This window comes from Lagenorhynchus albirostris, chromosome 3 (assembly GCF_949774975.1).
Source record: "Lagenorhynchus albirostris chromosome 3, mLagAlb1.1, whole genome shotgun sequence".
Classification (NCBI taxonomy): domain Eukaryota; kingdom Metazoa; phylum Chordata; class Mammalia; order Artiodactyla; family Delphinidae; genus Lagenorhynchus; species Lagenorhynchus albirostris.
This window is the reverse complement of record NC_083097.1, coordinates 33,641,273-33,656,689: the sequence shown is the minus strand read 5'-3', so window position 1 is coordinate 33,656,689 and position 15,417 is coordinate 33,641,273. Positions and strand designations below refer to the sequence as shown.

General features: G+C 41.3%; 1 protein-coding gene across 2 annotated transcripts in view; it reads left to right on the top strand.

Moving 5' to 3' along the window:
* Nucleotides 1-2,759: 2,759 nt before the first annotated feature.
* PRKAA1 (protein kinase AMP-activated catalytic subunit alpha 1) overlaps nt 2,760-15,417 on the top strand; it is a 46,391-nt gene continuing 33,733 nt past the window's right edge. Inside the window, exons 1-2 of one of the 2 annotated variants that reach the window (XM_060146992.1) lie at nt 2,782-2,886; nt 4,092-4,215. Coding sequence is in view for 1 of the 2 variants with exons in the window: in XM_060146991.1 (XP_060002974.1) it covers nt 2,760-2,886 (127 nt within the window). In the remaining variant the exon portion in view is untranslated. Of the gene's footprint in view, nt 2,887-4,091; nt 4,216-15,417 lie in introns of both variants that reach the window. The other variant, XM_060146991.1, reaches the window with a different exon arrangement.

Below are 15,417 nucleotides of genomic sequence, written 5' to 3'. Positions count from 1 at the left end.
TTTGAGTCCTCAGAGTTTAGCAGTCTGCCTAATACCTAGTTGTTGTTGAATAAATATTGAATATTAGTTACAATGTAACTACTACTAAGGATATATTAGGCTGCATTAATAGCAACACAGTACTTAAAATTTTTAGTTCTGGCCACCACATATACAGATAGATGTTGAGGAAGTATAGCATCTCCCTGACAATGTATGGTTTACTAACACTGTGATGTCCTTAACAAGAAAAGACTAACAGGGTGCACAGCTCCCTCAGAATCTCTGAAGGGCTAAAGAGGACGCAGCTGACAACAAACTAGTGAGTTTCCCCACGAGACCAGAGGTTCTCCACCACAGTGTTCGGTCATCTTGGTTTGTCTTCATCAGTGCTGAAAGGTATTGTAACTTATTTGTGCTAAAAAAAGTTAAAGTACTGAAATTTGAAAACAATTTACTTTTCTCCCCTCCTAAACTAGACTGGATTCGAGGTTACTTCTACAAAGTCACTCCTGCCCACTTCTATTCCAATATACTTTGTTGAGATAGGGGTACAACTGATGGGTCCGGAAACTGGGCATAAGTCACAGTTTACCTTATCTTTACTTCCCCCCCGGAAGAATGCTAAACATGTGAACATTATCTATTGTGGGGTTGGGGAGATACAGAGAACTGCCCTCCTAGATTATGAGCTTCTCCAGGGTAGGGACCATGACTTTTCATTTTGTGTCTACCCATAGTGTCTGGGTGGAAGAAAATGTGACAAAAACTTTTAAAAAGGACTGAAGGAAAGAGAAAAAGCAAAGGAATAAAGGAGGTTTATCATTTGCTTTCTTAGAAACTGTTAATTGAATTCCATTTTTAACTCAGCATAAGAAACAAACAAAAAAAAAACAGCAATAAAAGCTGCTTAGGGACTTCCCTGGTGGCGCAGTGGTTAAGAATCTGCCTGCCAATGCAGGCCACACGGGTTCGAGCCCTGATCCAGGAAGATCCCACATGCTGCAAAGCAACTAAGCCCGTCCGCCACAGCTACTGAGCCTGCGCTCTAGAGCCCGCGAGCCACAACTACTGAGCCCTCCTGCCACTGCTGCTGAAGCCCGTGCTCCCAGAGCCCGTGCTCCACAGCAGGAGAAACCACCAAAATGAGAAGCACGTGCGCCGCAGCGGAGAGTGCCCCGCCCCCGCTCGCCGCAGCTGGAGAGAGCCTGCACGCAGCAAGGAAGACCCAACACAGCCCCCAAATAAATAAATTAAAAAAAAAAAAAGCTGCCGAAACTCACATTACAAACAGTAAAGGTGAAGAAACAACAGAGCAAAAATTACAACAGTAACCACTGCCTACCCCCCAAATATCTCAGTAATCAAAGATTTCTTAACTTTTTGGCTCTTCAAAATATGTGCAGTCCATAATACAGTAGGAAGTGATTATCTATCCAAGGCTAGTTGTAAATGTCCTCTGATTATCTGATGTAATTCTAAGCTCAAAGGCTTTTGCCTCTCCTGCAGTACCTTGCTTGGAACAAAGCTGTGCTTAATGCATATTACTTTTATTTCATAAATATAAAGTATATAAAAACCAGAAGAGTTGAGTAACTTTCACGGGGAAGGAAAAAGGTAACATTTTTCATCTTTTTCTTTTTTATATTATTTTCATGAAGAGTCTAACTCTGCCCATTGACACCTGTCCAAATGCTATGACACTGCAAAACTGAGATCACATAAACTTTTTTTGGACACTTGATTTTGCCCATGTTAAAGGAATATAATTGAGTAACACTCAGTTAAAATTCTATTACAAATAAGCATACTTTCTCTACTCCCCCTGTGATATGCCATGATCCCATCTGTATAGACTAACTTTTACTCACTGAAAGTACAATAAATATTTGTCGATTGATTTGGTTGATGCAACTGTAAGCCTTGTTTTCAGTTCAAAGTCTACATTTTACTGGTAATCTAAAAATATTAATTCCTATACATCCAAATGTCTGGGTAGCATCCTGCTTCCCGAACACACACACATTCACCCTTAACCCCAACCTGCTCCTTCCTCAGAGCTTGTTGTGGGGAGAACATTTCAGGAGGGCATCCAGCAGGAGGAAAGACCAACACCTCTCGCTTCTTGAACTGTCGAGGTGCCCAATAGCAACTTAGTGGCTCAAAGTAAAAAAGAGCAGCGCGGGTGGCAGGTGGGGTGGAGGAAAAGGAAACTTCATCAAAGATGCAAGTGACAACTCCCAGGGGCTTATAGATTCCATCCGAACAGGAAAAATGAAAAGGTTAGAAAACAGTGGCAGGGTGGTGTCTCCAGCCATGTTTCAATTCACGCTGCACTGATAACAAGCCACATATCTGCCTTACCCAAGCAACTTCCCCATTGCCCATCTCCCCACCTCGGAATAGGAAGGGGAGCGGGTCCCCACGACTCCGGAGTAATAATTAGGGGAGACCACTGCCTGTAGAGACTCCGCCAGAGGAAAGGAGCCGAGGGGCTGCGGCCCTTCTCTGCAATCCAGGAAGCCCCCTCCCGCGCGCAGGTGGGCGGGCGCCCGATGCCGCAAGGATGCAGGGCATGGAGCGAGGTACCGGGGCCCCTCCCAGAGACCCCCGCCAGCCCCGCCAGGGGGAGCGTCTGCGCCCGACGGCTGGCTGCGGGGACACGGCGGACGGCGCAGGGCGGTGGCTCGGCTACGCGGCTCCCCTCCCGCGTCCCCACCCTCTCCCCGCCCGCCCCCGGCGCGGCCCTGCCCGCCCCCTCCGCCCCCTCCCGCGGCGCCATGCGCAGACTCAGTTCCTGGAGAAAGATGGCGACAGCCGAGAAGCAGAAACACGACGGGCGGGTGAAGATCGGCCACTACATCTTGGGAGACACGCTGGGGGTCGGGACGTTCGGCAAAGTGAAGGGTGAGGACCTCCGGGGCAAGGCTCGGCCCCAGCCCGGGATCCGAGTGACTTCCGCCTTTCGCATCTCTTCATCCTCCCCCGCCCCTTGCGTTCCTCGTCCCCCGGGCTCGGCAGTCCCTGTCCAGGCTCCGGCCGGAGTAGAGCCGGAGGCCACGGCGGGACTGCGGAGCGGCGCCCCCTGGGAGGGCGGGGGTGGGGTGGGGACTGGTCGCCATGGCGACGGTGCGACGGCCGGAGGGGCTCGTCCGTGCGAGGGGCGGGGATGCAGAGGTGCGAACTTTCCCAGGCCTGACGGTCGAGGGCTGCACTACTCGCTCCCTTAGCTGGGTGGGGGCGCCGGGGTCTTGGCCGGGAACCCTGGAGAGGCGGCCCGCCGTTCGTCCCAGCTGTGATCCCTCGGCTCAGGGCCAGCCCATCGGTTCCCTGGCCGTCCTCGGCATTGTCCATATTTCCGTCCTCTTCAGAAGGCTGTTGACTTACCTGCCCTGGCTGATTCTCAAGTGTGAAATGTGTTCCCCCGAAGTAAGGTTGCTTTGGGGAGTAGTTTACAGAGTTAAAAAAAAAAAAAAAAGGCCATTTTCTCGGAAAGGATCACTAATTTTTTTCGGAGCAGTTAATGAATATAAACTGGTCCTACATGTATTTGCGATCCTTGGTTTATGGTCTGAAAGCAGACGCCGTGCCTTCAGTGTTTCTGAATTACCAAACCTGGTAGGCAGTGCAGATTTTGCTTCCAGATAGTGTTTATTAATTCACTGATGCAGTTAGTTTCTGTTTATTTTCACAGGATATTTATATTTTAATTAATAGTTTTATGTACATTACTTGAAAAAAAAATTTTTTTTTAAAGACAAGTGGAATCGCTTACCCTTGTGTTTCAATACAGTATTCCGGAAATAACAAACTTGCTCTCCAGTCCACCAATGCTGGCACAAAAAGTTTAATTGCAAATTTTGTGAGGCATAAATATTTTTTCCTTCAACATATTTGACTTTATTATTAGGGATGTAGAGGAAGGAAGTATGGAACTGATAAAAATAATTCATGCATTGGCTTTGGATAAATAGCCTGTGACTTGCATATACTAAGCGCTTGGTAAATATTTGACTTGAAAGAGAAAAAAGTTTGTGAAAGTCTGTACAGTGAATTAACTAACTGAGCCTTGCTCTATCGGAGCTAAATAAACATTTTCTGATTTTATCTAGGGATGGAAGAGGAGAGCCCTTCCTTCTCTTGCTCTTTCTGAGTCATAGAACTGGAAAATTGCTGTATAGCCCACAGGGAAGCAACTGCCTAAACCTTCTTAAGAAAATCAGCAAGGCCAACAATGTAAGAAAGTAAGAAGCAAATGCCAGAATAGGGTAATAACAGCCTTTAGGGTGGGTCTGTATTAGGCCAGTAAGATGTTTCTGTGCTTCTGAAGTTATTTATTTTTGGTGATGTTGTCTCTTTACTTGTTAGCAATTACAAACTTTCAGTTTATAAGTATTTGTAAGAAATACTCATTAATGCCACCCAAATAGTAATAACAGTTTTGATGCCTTCACCCCTCCCAGAGTTCTGTTTGGATTAGGATACTCATTGTTTTCCTAATATAGACCTGAGCAGAGTCAGGTCTCACTTTCTTATTGGCTAGGTGGCTTTTGGCATGGCAGATAGGAAAGCAAGAGGATATTTCTCATTTCCTGGGTTTGATCTGTGATGTGGCTGTGCCTTGAATCCCTCCAGTGACTGCTATTCCTTAACCTTCGCTCCTCCACATGTGCTTCTCTTGAAATACCACACACTGTCAAAGTCAACAATCTCTCCAAATATAGAAAGGCCAGTATTAGTCAAAGGATCATAGGTTTTATAGATATGGTTCATTTGTTCATAAATACATTAATTGATGGTGGTCAAAATCTTCAACCAGTGCATTTTTTAAAGTTGTTGAACAGTTGGAATGCTTTCTATCCCAAATAAGAAAATCCAACTCAGCCTAGCCAAGAACATCTCTTTCTGTGGTTCTCTGTCCAGAGCAAGGAAGCCCCAGCATAGCCCTCATGAGTCTCATTGGCTCAATCATTCCCTCTGGCCAGGGATACCATGTGCTAACTGGCTTAGGCTTGTGTTCCTATAAGTAGGCACTAGCAGGAGAGATGGTATTACCCTTAGAGGAATACGGCCCGCTTCTGGACGTGTGTGTGTGTGGGGGGGCATCTTCTTCTGAAGTACTTGAATAGTATGGGGGGACAGAGTAGATACCTACACAGAAATGGGTTTTTTTTAGAAGAGAGGAAGGGGGACATAGCTGCCCAGTGAGCAAGCAAAAATAGCCACTGTAGTGGTGACGATGGTAACTTACAGTAGCCAAGAATTTGACAAGAATTCTTATAAATTATATGATTAGCCACATATTTCAATGGAGACAATTTGGATTAGCTAGAGGTTTTAAAATTAGTCATACACATTGCTAAATTTAACATAGAAAAGGAGTCTAATAGAGGATGTTATACAGATATGCAGAAAAATTCCCGATATGGTATTCCATCTTATAGGAAACTTATGGGCGGGGTGCAGAGAGGACTTTAAATTCATATGAATTATTTTGTTTCTTGTTACAGGTTTAAAAAAGATCCTTTGGTAATTTAATGGTAACATTTTGAGGGGAAACTTTAAATAGACAGCTAGGGTTAGCTTGGGATTATGCTTGAATTATCTTATTATTTCCAAGATACTTTTTTCTCCCCCCCCCCCCAGGTTGTCAAGGTGTTAGTCTCCACTCCCTGGTGGGGTCTAGTCCCCTTTCCTCCCAGAACGATTATAAAAGCATGGATGAACAGAGTCATGTTACTACTGCAGTAAATTTAAATGACAGTTTTTGTTAGTTTTCCAAAAGAAGATGCCTCATTAGTAGGGTGGGTAGTCTTTGGCAAATGAGTTGTTTATACATACAATCTATTTATTAATTTGGTGAGTATTTCTATATAAAACTGCAATTTAAGATAAATAGGTGACTCTTTGAATGAATCAAAGAAGTTACTTAAAAGCTTCTTGAAGTAAAAAATCGATATGTGAATTAGAGCTATATATCTCAGCATGGGTGAATTTCAAGTATATAAGGTTAGGCCACAAAAACAAGAAGTTGAAGAATATATATAGTCATGTTATTCATATAAAATTTAAAAACATGCAAAAACACTCATGCATTACTGGTAGGAGTACAAATTTGTACCACCTCTATAGAGTATGACAGTGTTTATTAAAGTTAACCCAGCAATTCAACTTCTAGGAATTTATCCTATAGGTGTATGAAATAATGAGTTATTCATATCATATTGTTTATAAATGCAAAAGATTGGAAGTAACCTTTCTAGTAGGACAATAGTTAAATTATGGTTTATCCATAGTGGTATACCTTGCAGATATTGGGAAAAAAGGAAAAAAAAGCAAGCGACTTCATATAATACAGGGAACAGTTTCCAATGTGGTTTTTTTTTTTTTTTTTTTTGCTGTACGCGGGCCTCTCACTGTTGTGGCCTCCGCCATTGCGGAGCACAGGCTCCGGACGCGCAGGCTCAGCGGCCATGACTCACGGGTCCAGCTGCTCCGCGGCATGTGGGATCTTCCCGGACCGGGGCACGAACCCGTGTCCCCTGCATCGGCAGGCGGACTCTCAACCACTGCACCACCAGGGAAGCCCTCCAATGTGTATTTTTAAGAGGAAAAAATAAGGGGATAGTAGAACAAAGTATATAGTATTCCTACCATTTGTGTATAAAGAGCAGGGACAAATTAAAGTAAGTGTAACTACCTGCATATGTATAGAGTGTCTCTTTAAAGATACACACGAAACTGTTACATTAGTTGTTCAGGGGAGGGGAACTAGGTAGCAGAGGGACATGTCACTGTATATCTTTTTATAGTTTTGAATTGTGTAGTGCAGGTATTATGTATTCAAAAGAATATACAAAATTAAATTTGTAAAATAACCATATGAAAAACATTGTTACTGGATCATTTATGGATTCATACCTGTGGGAAAGACAAACACCACATTCAAGATAGTGGTAACCTCTAGGGAGAGAGAAAGGAGAAAGGAATCTGGGAGGAGTCAGACTGGGCTTCAGTTGCATCTGTTAATGTTTTACTGCTTAAGCTACTGTTGGGTGGAACATGGGTATTTGGCTTGCCTTTTGGGATGCCTGAAATGTTTGGTTAAGGAAAGGTACCTTTCTCACATTTCCACCTATAGCTTTTAAAACTCATCTCTCTCTAGGATTAAGTTATTTCCCTGATACTTTTAGCAGTGAGATTTTTTTTTTCAATTTTAGAGTGAGAATGAAATAGTTGGGTGATTAGAATATCTTTATAAATATTTCCATCTTTGTGGCGTCTCTTTATCAGTATTTAAAATTCTCTCTTTCAAAATATGATCTTGTTTTACTTCAGGATTACATAGCTGATTAGAAGAGCATCTGTTACACTGTTCTACAGTTAGACAAAGTTCCCTTTAGAAAGCAATAACAGGTTGTTAGCTAATATTTAGTTGACTCATCTGTTGCTTTTGTTGTGCGGGAGACATTGTGAATTCTGGTAACCTTTGCTGTGAATGACTCAAGTCTTTCATGGCAGAAATACCTGTCTTCCATTTCACTGAAAAGCAACATCTTAGCATTACTGTAAAACAGTGACAGTCTGAAGAGTAACGTTTTGAGCTTTGGAAAAGGGGAGAAATATCTTAGTAATGCATATCCCTGACAAAGTCCATTTACCGCACTGATTGACTTATGGAGCAGCAGTTAATTTGGCTGTAACTGAGTTAAGTCACTGGAGAATCTTTAGCCTAGTTTTGAGAAAAAGTTCAGGTTTTGATATTGTGCCAAGGCTTTTTTTCCCTTCCCACTGCACTTTGATGGTGGGGTAGAGTGGAGAGGTCCAAGACTTGGAATATTTCTAATTAGAAGACCGGTTCCAACTTGATCAGTTAATAGCTTTACTTCAACAAATTAATCTCCCAGAGCCTCATGTTACCTGTATCATAGGTTTATTGTGAGGATCGAATGTGATAATGTGTTTCCTAAGCTATAATAAGGTGACTATATTTTCAAAAGTATTACGCTACTGAAATTCTAATGCTGAAGTACGTTGGCAGTTGGGTTCAAGGCAGATATCTGTGTTCTTACAAGTAAGGAAAACATGACATATTATATTATGGCCTTAAATTAGTAAGATTTTGCTGGGAGGAAAAAGGGAGAAAAATAATAGGAGATACTGCCTACTCTGAAAGAGAAAATATTTAGAGAATCAATGTTGGGACATATTTTAAAACTTTTTTTTTTTTTTGCGGTACGCGGGCCTCTCACTGTTGTGGCCTCTTCCGTTGCGGAGCACAGGCTCTGGACACGCAGGCTCAGCGGCCATGGCTCACGGGCCCAGCTGCTCCGCAGCATGTGGGATCTTCCCGGATTGGGGCATGAACCCATGACCCCTGCATCGGCAGACGGACTCTCAACCACTGCGCCACCAGGGAAGCCCAACATATTTTAAAACTTCTGAGGGAAAAACCTGTATCCAATTAAGACTGGGAAATACCAGGTTAAACGTTTGTTAGGTTTCTTTACGGCAGGGCTCTTTAGAGCCATTACTATATTAATATGTATAATGAGTTTCCAAAAGGGAGAGCAGACATCCTTCCCCAGACTCCTTGATTATGAAATCTTTTTCTGTGGAGAGTCTCCAGTCCTAGTGTTTTGTAGAGCATACTTTAGAAAGTCTATTCTAATAATTTTAGTTTTATGATTTTTTCTAGCCCATAGAAACTTAGAATCCTGAAATTAGAACATTGGAGAGGAGGCTGTGAGTTGACTCCTGATAGTCTTTGAAGGATGAGACACAACTTGAAAAAGCAGAAAACCCTAGGAGCTGGAACATAATAGTCTGGGAGCAAGAAGTAACTCCCATGGATGTCACTGTGTGAGGGCATAGGGAGTAACTGATGCTTATACAAGGTGAACATTTGCTTGGTTCCCCATCATCACTGTGTTCCATTTAAGAATTCTTGGATGGGACTTCCCTGGTGGCATAGTGGTTAAGAATCCGCCTGCCGAGCAACTAAGCCCACGCTCCACAACTACTGAGCCTGTGCTCTAGAACCTGCGAGCCACAACTACTGAGCCTATATGCTGCAACTACTGAAGCCCATGCGCCTAGATCCCGTGCTCCACGACACATGCACCGCAATGAGAAGCTCGCTCACTGCAATGAAGAGTAGCCCCTGCTCGCCGCAACTAGAGAAAGCCCATGTGCAGCAACGAAGACCCAACACAGCCAAAAATAAATAAATAAAATAAATAAATTTATAAAAAAAAAAGAATCCGCCTGCCAATGCAGGAGACATGGGTTCAATCCCTGGTCCAGGAAGATCCCACATGCCGCGGAGCAACTAAGCCTGTGCGCCACAACTACTGAGCCTGTGCTCTAGAGTCAGTGAGCCACAACTACTGAAGCCCACATGCCTAGAGCCCATACTCTGCAACAAGAGAAGCCACCACAATGAGAAGCCCACGCACTGCAACGAAGAGTAGCCCCCGCTCGCCGCAACTAGAGAAAGCCTGCGCGCAGCAAGGAAGACCCAACACAGCCAAAAATAAATAAATTTATTAAAAAAAAAAAAAGAATTCTTGGACATGTGTAGTTCAGTTTAGAAAACCTGTTTTCAAAAAAGATTACTTTTGTTAACTTGTTGATTTTAATGGTGAATATCATAAACCTATCAGTTTCCTAGGGCTGCAGTAACAAAGTACCACAAACTGGGTGGCTTAAAACAACAGAAATTGTTTTGGAGTTCTGGAGGCTATAAGTCCGAAATCAAGGGTTTAGTAGGGTTACACTCCCTCTGAAGGCTTTAGGGGAGAATCTATTTCTTGCCTCTTCCAGCTTCTGGTGGCTCCTGGTGTTCCTTGGCTTGTGGTAGCAAAGCTCCATTCTCTGCTTGTCTTCACATGGCCCCATTTGTGTGTGTGTGCCTGTGTTCTCTCCTTTTCTTATAAGGACACCAGTCATTAGACATAGAGCCCACCCTACATCTAGGATGATTTCATCCTGAGATCCTTAACTAAGTACACCCCCAAAGACCCTATTTCCAAATAAGATCCCATTCTGTGGATATAGTAGACGTGAGTTTGTGGGGAGGGGGACACTTTTCAACCCACTGCACTTGCCATTACAGTTTATGTGCTTTTATTTGTTTATTTATTTGGCCGTGGTGCACAGCTTGTGGGATCTTAGTTCCCTGACCAGGGCTTGAACCCAGAGCCTGAACCCAGGGCCTGGCAGTGAAAGCCCTGAGTCCTAACCACCGGACCGCCAGGGAAATCCCTATGTACTTTTAGTTTTATGTTCTTAATTTCTCCCTTATGATGCAGTCATCCCTCAGTATCTGTGAGGGATTGGTTCCAGGAGTCCCTGAGGATACCAGCATCTGTGGATGCTCAAGTCCCTTATATTAAGTGACATAGTACAGTCGGCTCTTCATACCCTCAGGTTCTGCATATGGGGATAGGGAGGCTGAATGTTATTTACTGAAAAAAATCCTAGTATAAATGGACTGTTGCAGTTCAAACCCGTGTTGTTCAAGGATCAATTGTACTTTTTGAGTAACTTTTTAAAATTTTTAAAAAAATTTTTTGTGGTAAGCGGGCCTCTCACTGTTTGTGGCCTCTCCCGTTGTGGAGCACAGGCTCTGGACGTGCAGGCTCAGCGGCCATGGCTCACGGGCCCAGCCGCTCCGCGGCATGTGGGATCTTCCCGGACCAGGGCACGAACCCGTGTCCCCTTCATCGGCAGGCGGACTCTCAACCACTGCCCCACCAGGGAAGCCCTTGAGTAACTTTTAAACTGGTTTAATAGAATGAATAAAATGTCTTCTTTGGTATCTTGTATTAAAACATTGAAATCAATAGGAAGCAGGTTTTTATTAGACTGGATTTATTTTTCATATACAAGAAAAAGTTCATAGTAGCAGTGTCTGGCACATAGTAGGTGCAGGTGCTCAATAACTATTTCTTAAATATATGAATGAATTTTTAGAATAAGTCTTATTAGTATGGGGAATTCAGTCTATTATTCTTTTCAAAACTACAAGACTGTAAATTAAGGGTTCTGCTTATATGTTCAACTTCTACTATTTATGTTTTATTAAAAGGATATTTAGTATTATTATACTATGTAATATTCTTTTGAGGATTATCTTTTTAAAAATATCACATTTCACTTACCCTTTTTGGAAAAAGCACAAGTTTTTGAGACAGATCTGGCTTTGTATTTTTGCTTTGTCAGTCACTAGCTGTGTAACTTGGGGCAAGTTATTTCATCTTCCTGTGCCTCAGTTACTTGTAAAGTGTTGCTAATAATACTAGTCTTCCAGGGTTGGTGAGAGTTGGAGTCAGTATGTTTGGGTACAAAGTGGGTATGTCATGAATATTAACTAGTGAGTTGTAAACCTTAATTATGTATTATAAATCAACTAGATTTATATGTTAAAAAGTAGTAGTCATTTAAGAAAATCTGATTTCAACTTAAGTCAAATGAACCTGTTTTCACCTCTGTGCTCTTCTATGACAGAATAAGTGTTTCTATAGTTTTTGGGTAGTAGGTGAAATCCCTGTCAAGGACTTGGCACTATGTATATATATGTCTAGCAATATTATGTTGAAAATTAACCAAAGTTAGGAAATGGGTTGAACTTTGGAAGCTAGAAATCTCTGGTATTGATGGGATAGAGGAGGATGGAGCAGGTTAGTGAGATTGAAGCTTATGGGAATGGAAACTAGATGCATAGAAATTACAGGTATTATTTATTTAGTACTTATTATGTACCTGGATCTAAGTGGATAAAAGGGACAAATCAAAGAGCTGAGATAAGATTGGCTATATAGGATTAAATCAGAAAATTTAGGACTGATTAGCTAGGAATGGGGGACAGGTTTGGAAGCAATGGAGAATATATAACCCTGAATAGCAATAGCCATCCTTTCTTTATTGAGCACTTAACTGTGCCGGTCACTATGGAAAGTGCTTTACAAAGCCTACTTCATGTCACCCTTATGGAGTACGCGGTATTCTGATTTTGAATAGAAGGTTGAAGTAATTTAACTTGTTCAAGTCAAACATTTAGTAAATACCTTCGTGCAGGACCAAAGCCCAGATCTTTGTGACTGCAAAGCCCATGCTCTGTACACAGATTGCCTTCTTATGTGGAAGTGGAATTGGGTGCTTAGCCCTACTCCTGAAAAAGATGAATCTGTTAATACCTATCATTGTTTTTTCCTTCTCTTTGAAATTTTTCTTAATTGAATAGAATATTAAAAAGTAAGTAAAATTTGAAAAAAAGACCAGAGTAGAATAACTTTTAATTATGGCACATTATCATTTTTATGTAAATATTTTTGTATAGCTGGAAAATGTAGAATACATATACAATTTTTGTTTGTTCTTTTCGTGTTTACGAGAGCATTTCATGTAGTTTTTCTATGAAAGTCTGTTATGTTGGAATGACAATATGTTAAACTGTTCTCTGAAATTGGTCATTTAGGTTAATTGCAGTATTTGTTCTTACATAAGACACTGTAATAAACATATTTATGCACATTTTTTCATTTACTTAATTCTAAGTTAAATTACAAGTCCAGGAACAACAAATTAAAACAAAAATGAAATAGCACCTTTAATGCTATTCTAGGACATTAATTGCCTTTTTATTGCCCTAAAATGTACTGTTGGTTTACACAGCCATGAAAAAGGAATTATTATACTAATATTCCATTAAAAGAACCAAACTGTTGGGACTTCCCTGGTGGTGCAGTGGTTAAGACTCCACACTCCCAACGCAGGGGGCCTGGGTTCTATCCCTGGTCAGGGAACTAGATCCCACATGCATGCAGCAACTGGGAGTTCGCATGCCACAACTAAGGAGCCTGCCTGCCACAACTAAGACCCAGTGCAACCAAATAAATAGATAAATATTAAAACAAAAACAAAAAAACCCAAACTGATCATGTACTCTGCCTATTGACTTAGTTTGGAATGTCTGCATGTGTGAGAATTTGAATGATCTCTTTACAGTTGTTGTCATGACACCTTCCCCCTCCCTGACATTGTTTTAATTTTTGTTTGAATATTTATGCAATCACACTTTTGTGATTTCTTCCACTGTTTCAAAAGTGAAGAAGTTATGCCCCTATACTTCTAATTAATTTATAATTTGATGAAATGCTCAAGTTTTAGAAAGAAGTTTAGCTATACCTTGATTGTCTGGTGATTGATTTCATTCTGTTTATTCTGCCTTCTTTATTTTTTTTGGGGGGCATCTATTATTTATAGGTGGAATGATAGTCTACTCCTTATTACTCATGAGTTGAATTTTACTTGATTCCCTATGCCTTGTCTATCACCTTCCCTCCTACTCTTGCTAATTTCTTCCTAACTCTTTGGTATGTGCTCCATAAAATTTTCTGTCACATATCTGCTGCAACTTACTGCTTTCTAAATGATTTTAGTTGTTCTGTTGTAAAGTTTGTCTTGCACTCTCTTATTTCATAACTTCTTTATTTTCTTATCATCATGAAATAGTTAATAATTTTCCTAGAACATTCACATATTTCTCAAGTGAGCATTATTAATGTCCATTCTTTTTGTTTGCTTGTTTAATTCTTTGGGACTCGTTTTGGTGTTTCTTACCTTACAGTTACTTTGGTCCTCTTCAGAGGCCAGGAACGTCCCAGGGACCCAGGCTGCTTTCCACTGGTACTTTCCCTGGCAGCGTTAACTGGCGTATAGTAGATGCTCCATACATAAGGCCAAATGAATGAATTTGAGAGAATGCTTTGCATTTCCTATTCCAGGTCCTTATTTCACGACAGAATGTACATCAAGAGTTTCAGATAAGCTTAAAGTTAATTGGGGTTGAAAATAAGCAGAGTATGGTATAAGAGGAGACTGGTCAATGAACTGGAGTTTCATCAACCAGTTGATGAATTGGGTGATGAATTGGAGTTTAGACCCAAATGGATTCTGCCAATATTAACTGGTATTGTTGCTATTTCCCAGTTCTGTTTCAGTTGTGCAGTTAAAGGGAAAAGGTTCCTACTAAGACATGCTTGGAGTTTTGGGGGGTAGTTGGGACAGATGAGATTAGTACTTACTCAGTATCAATAAATTAGGTCTCAGAAAGAAGATACTTCCTGAATTAGGGTTTAACAGTCAAGTTGACTCCTCTTAATCACATCTGATTGGTACTGGAGACTGTAGAAAACCTTATCAGAAATTAGAATGTGCTTGATTTCTACAGTTCATTTCAGCTGTGACTATAGGTTTTTCTTCCTCACTGGTTTCATATATATTTTAATGATGTTTTGATGGCAATATATCCAGTGCATTATGTTACCGTGCCATCTTTCAGAAAGCTTCTATAATTTCTTAGCTATGAATGGTTCTTTTTTTCTTAATTGAGGTATAGTTGATTTACAGTATTATATTCATTTCAGGTATACAACATAGTGATTCAAAATTTTTATAGATTTATACTCCATTTAAAGTTATTATAAAATGTTAGCTATATTCCCTGTGCTGTACAATATATCCTTGTAGATTATTTATTTCATATTGATACACAGTTTGTACCTCTTCCTCCCCTACCTCTGTCTCGCCCCTCCCCACTTCCCTCTCCCCACTGGTAACCACTAGTTTGTTCTCTATATCTGTGAGTCTGTTTCGGTTTTGTTATATTCACCAGTTTGTTTTATTTTTTAGATTCCATGTATAAGTGATGATATACAGTATTTGTCTTTCTGTCTGACTTATTTCATAAAATAATACCCTCCAGGTGCATCCATGTTGTTGTAAATGGCAAAATATCATTCCTTTTTATGGCTGAGTAATAGTCCATTGTTATATATGGATATATATATATATATACCACATCTTATTTATTCATTCATCTGTTGACGGACACTTAGGTTGCTTCCATGTGTTGGCTATTGTAAATAGTGCTGCTATGAACATTGGGGTGCATGTATCTTTTTGAATTAGTGTTTTTGTTTTCTTCAGATATATACCCCAGGAGAGGGATTGCTGGATCATATGGTAGTTCTACTTTTAGTTTTCTGAGGAACCTCCATACTATTTTCCATAGTGGCTGCGCCAATTTGCATTCCCACCAGCAGTGTACAAGGGTTCCCATTTCTCCACATCCTTGCCAACATTTGTTATTTGTAGACTTTTTTTTTTTTTTTTTTTGCGGTACGCGGGCCTTTCACTATTGTGGCCTCTCCCGTTGGGGAGCACAGGCTCCGGACGTGCAAGCTCAGCGGCCATGGCTCACGGGCCCAGCCGCTTTGCAGCACGTGGGATCTTCCCGGACTGGGGCACGAACCCGTGTCCCCTGCATCGGCAGGTGGACTCTCAACCACTGCGCCACCAGGGAAGCCCATATTTGTAGACTTTTTGATGATAGCCATTCTGACAGGTGTGATGTGATATCTCATTGTGGTT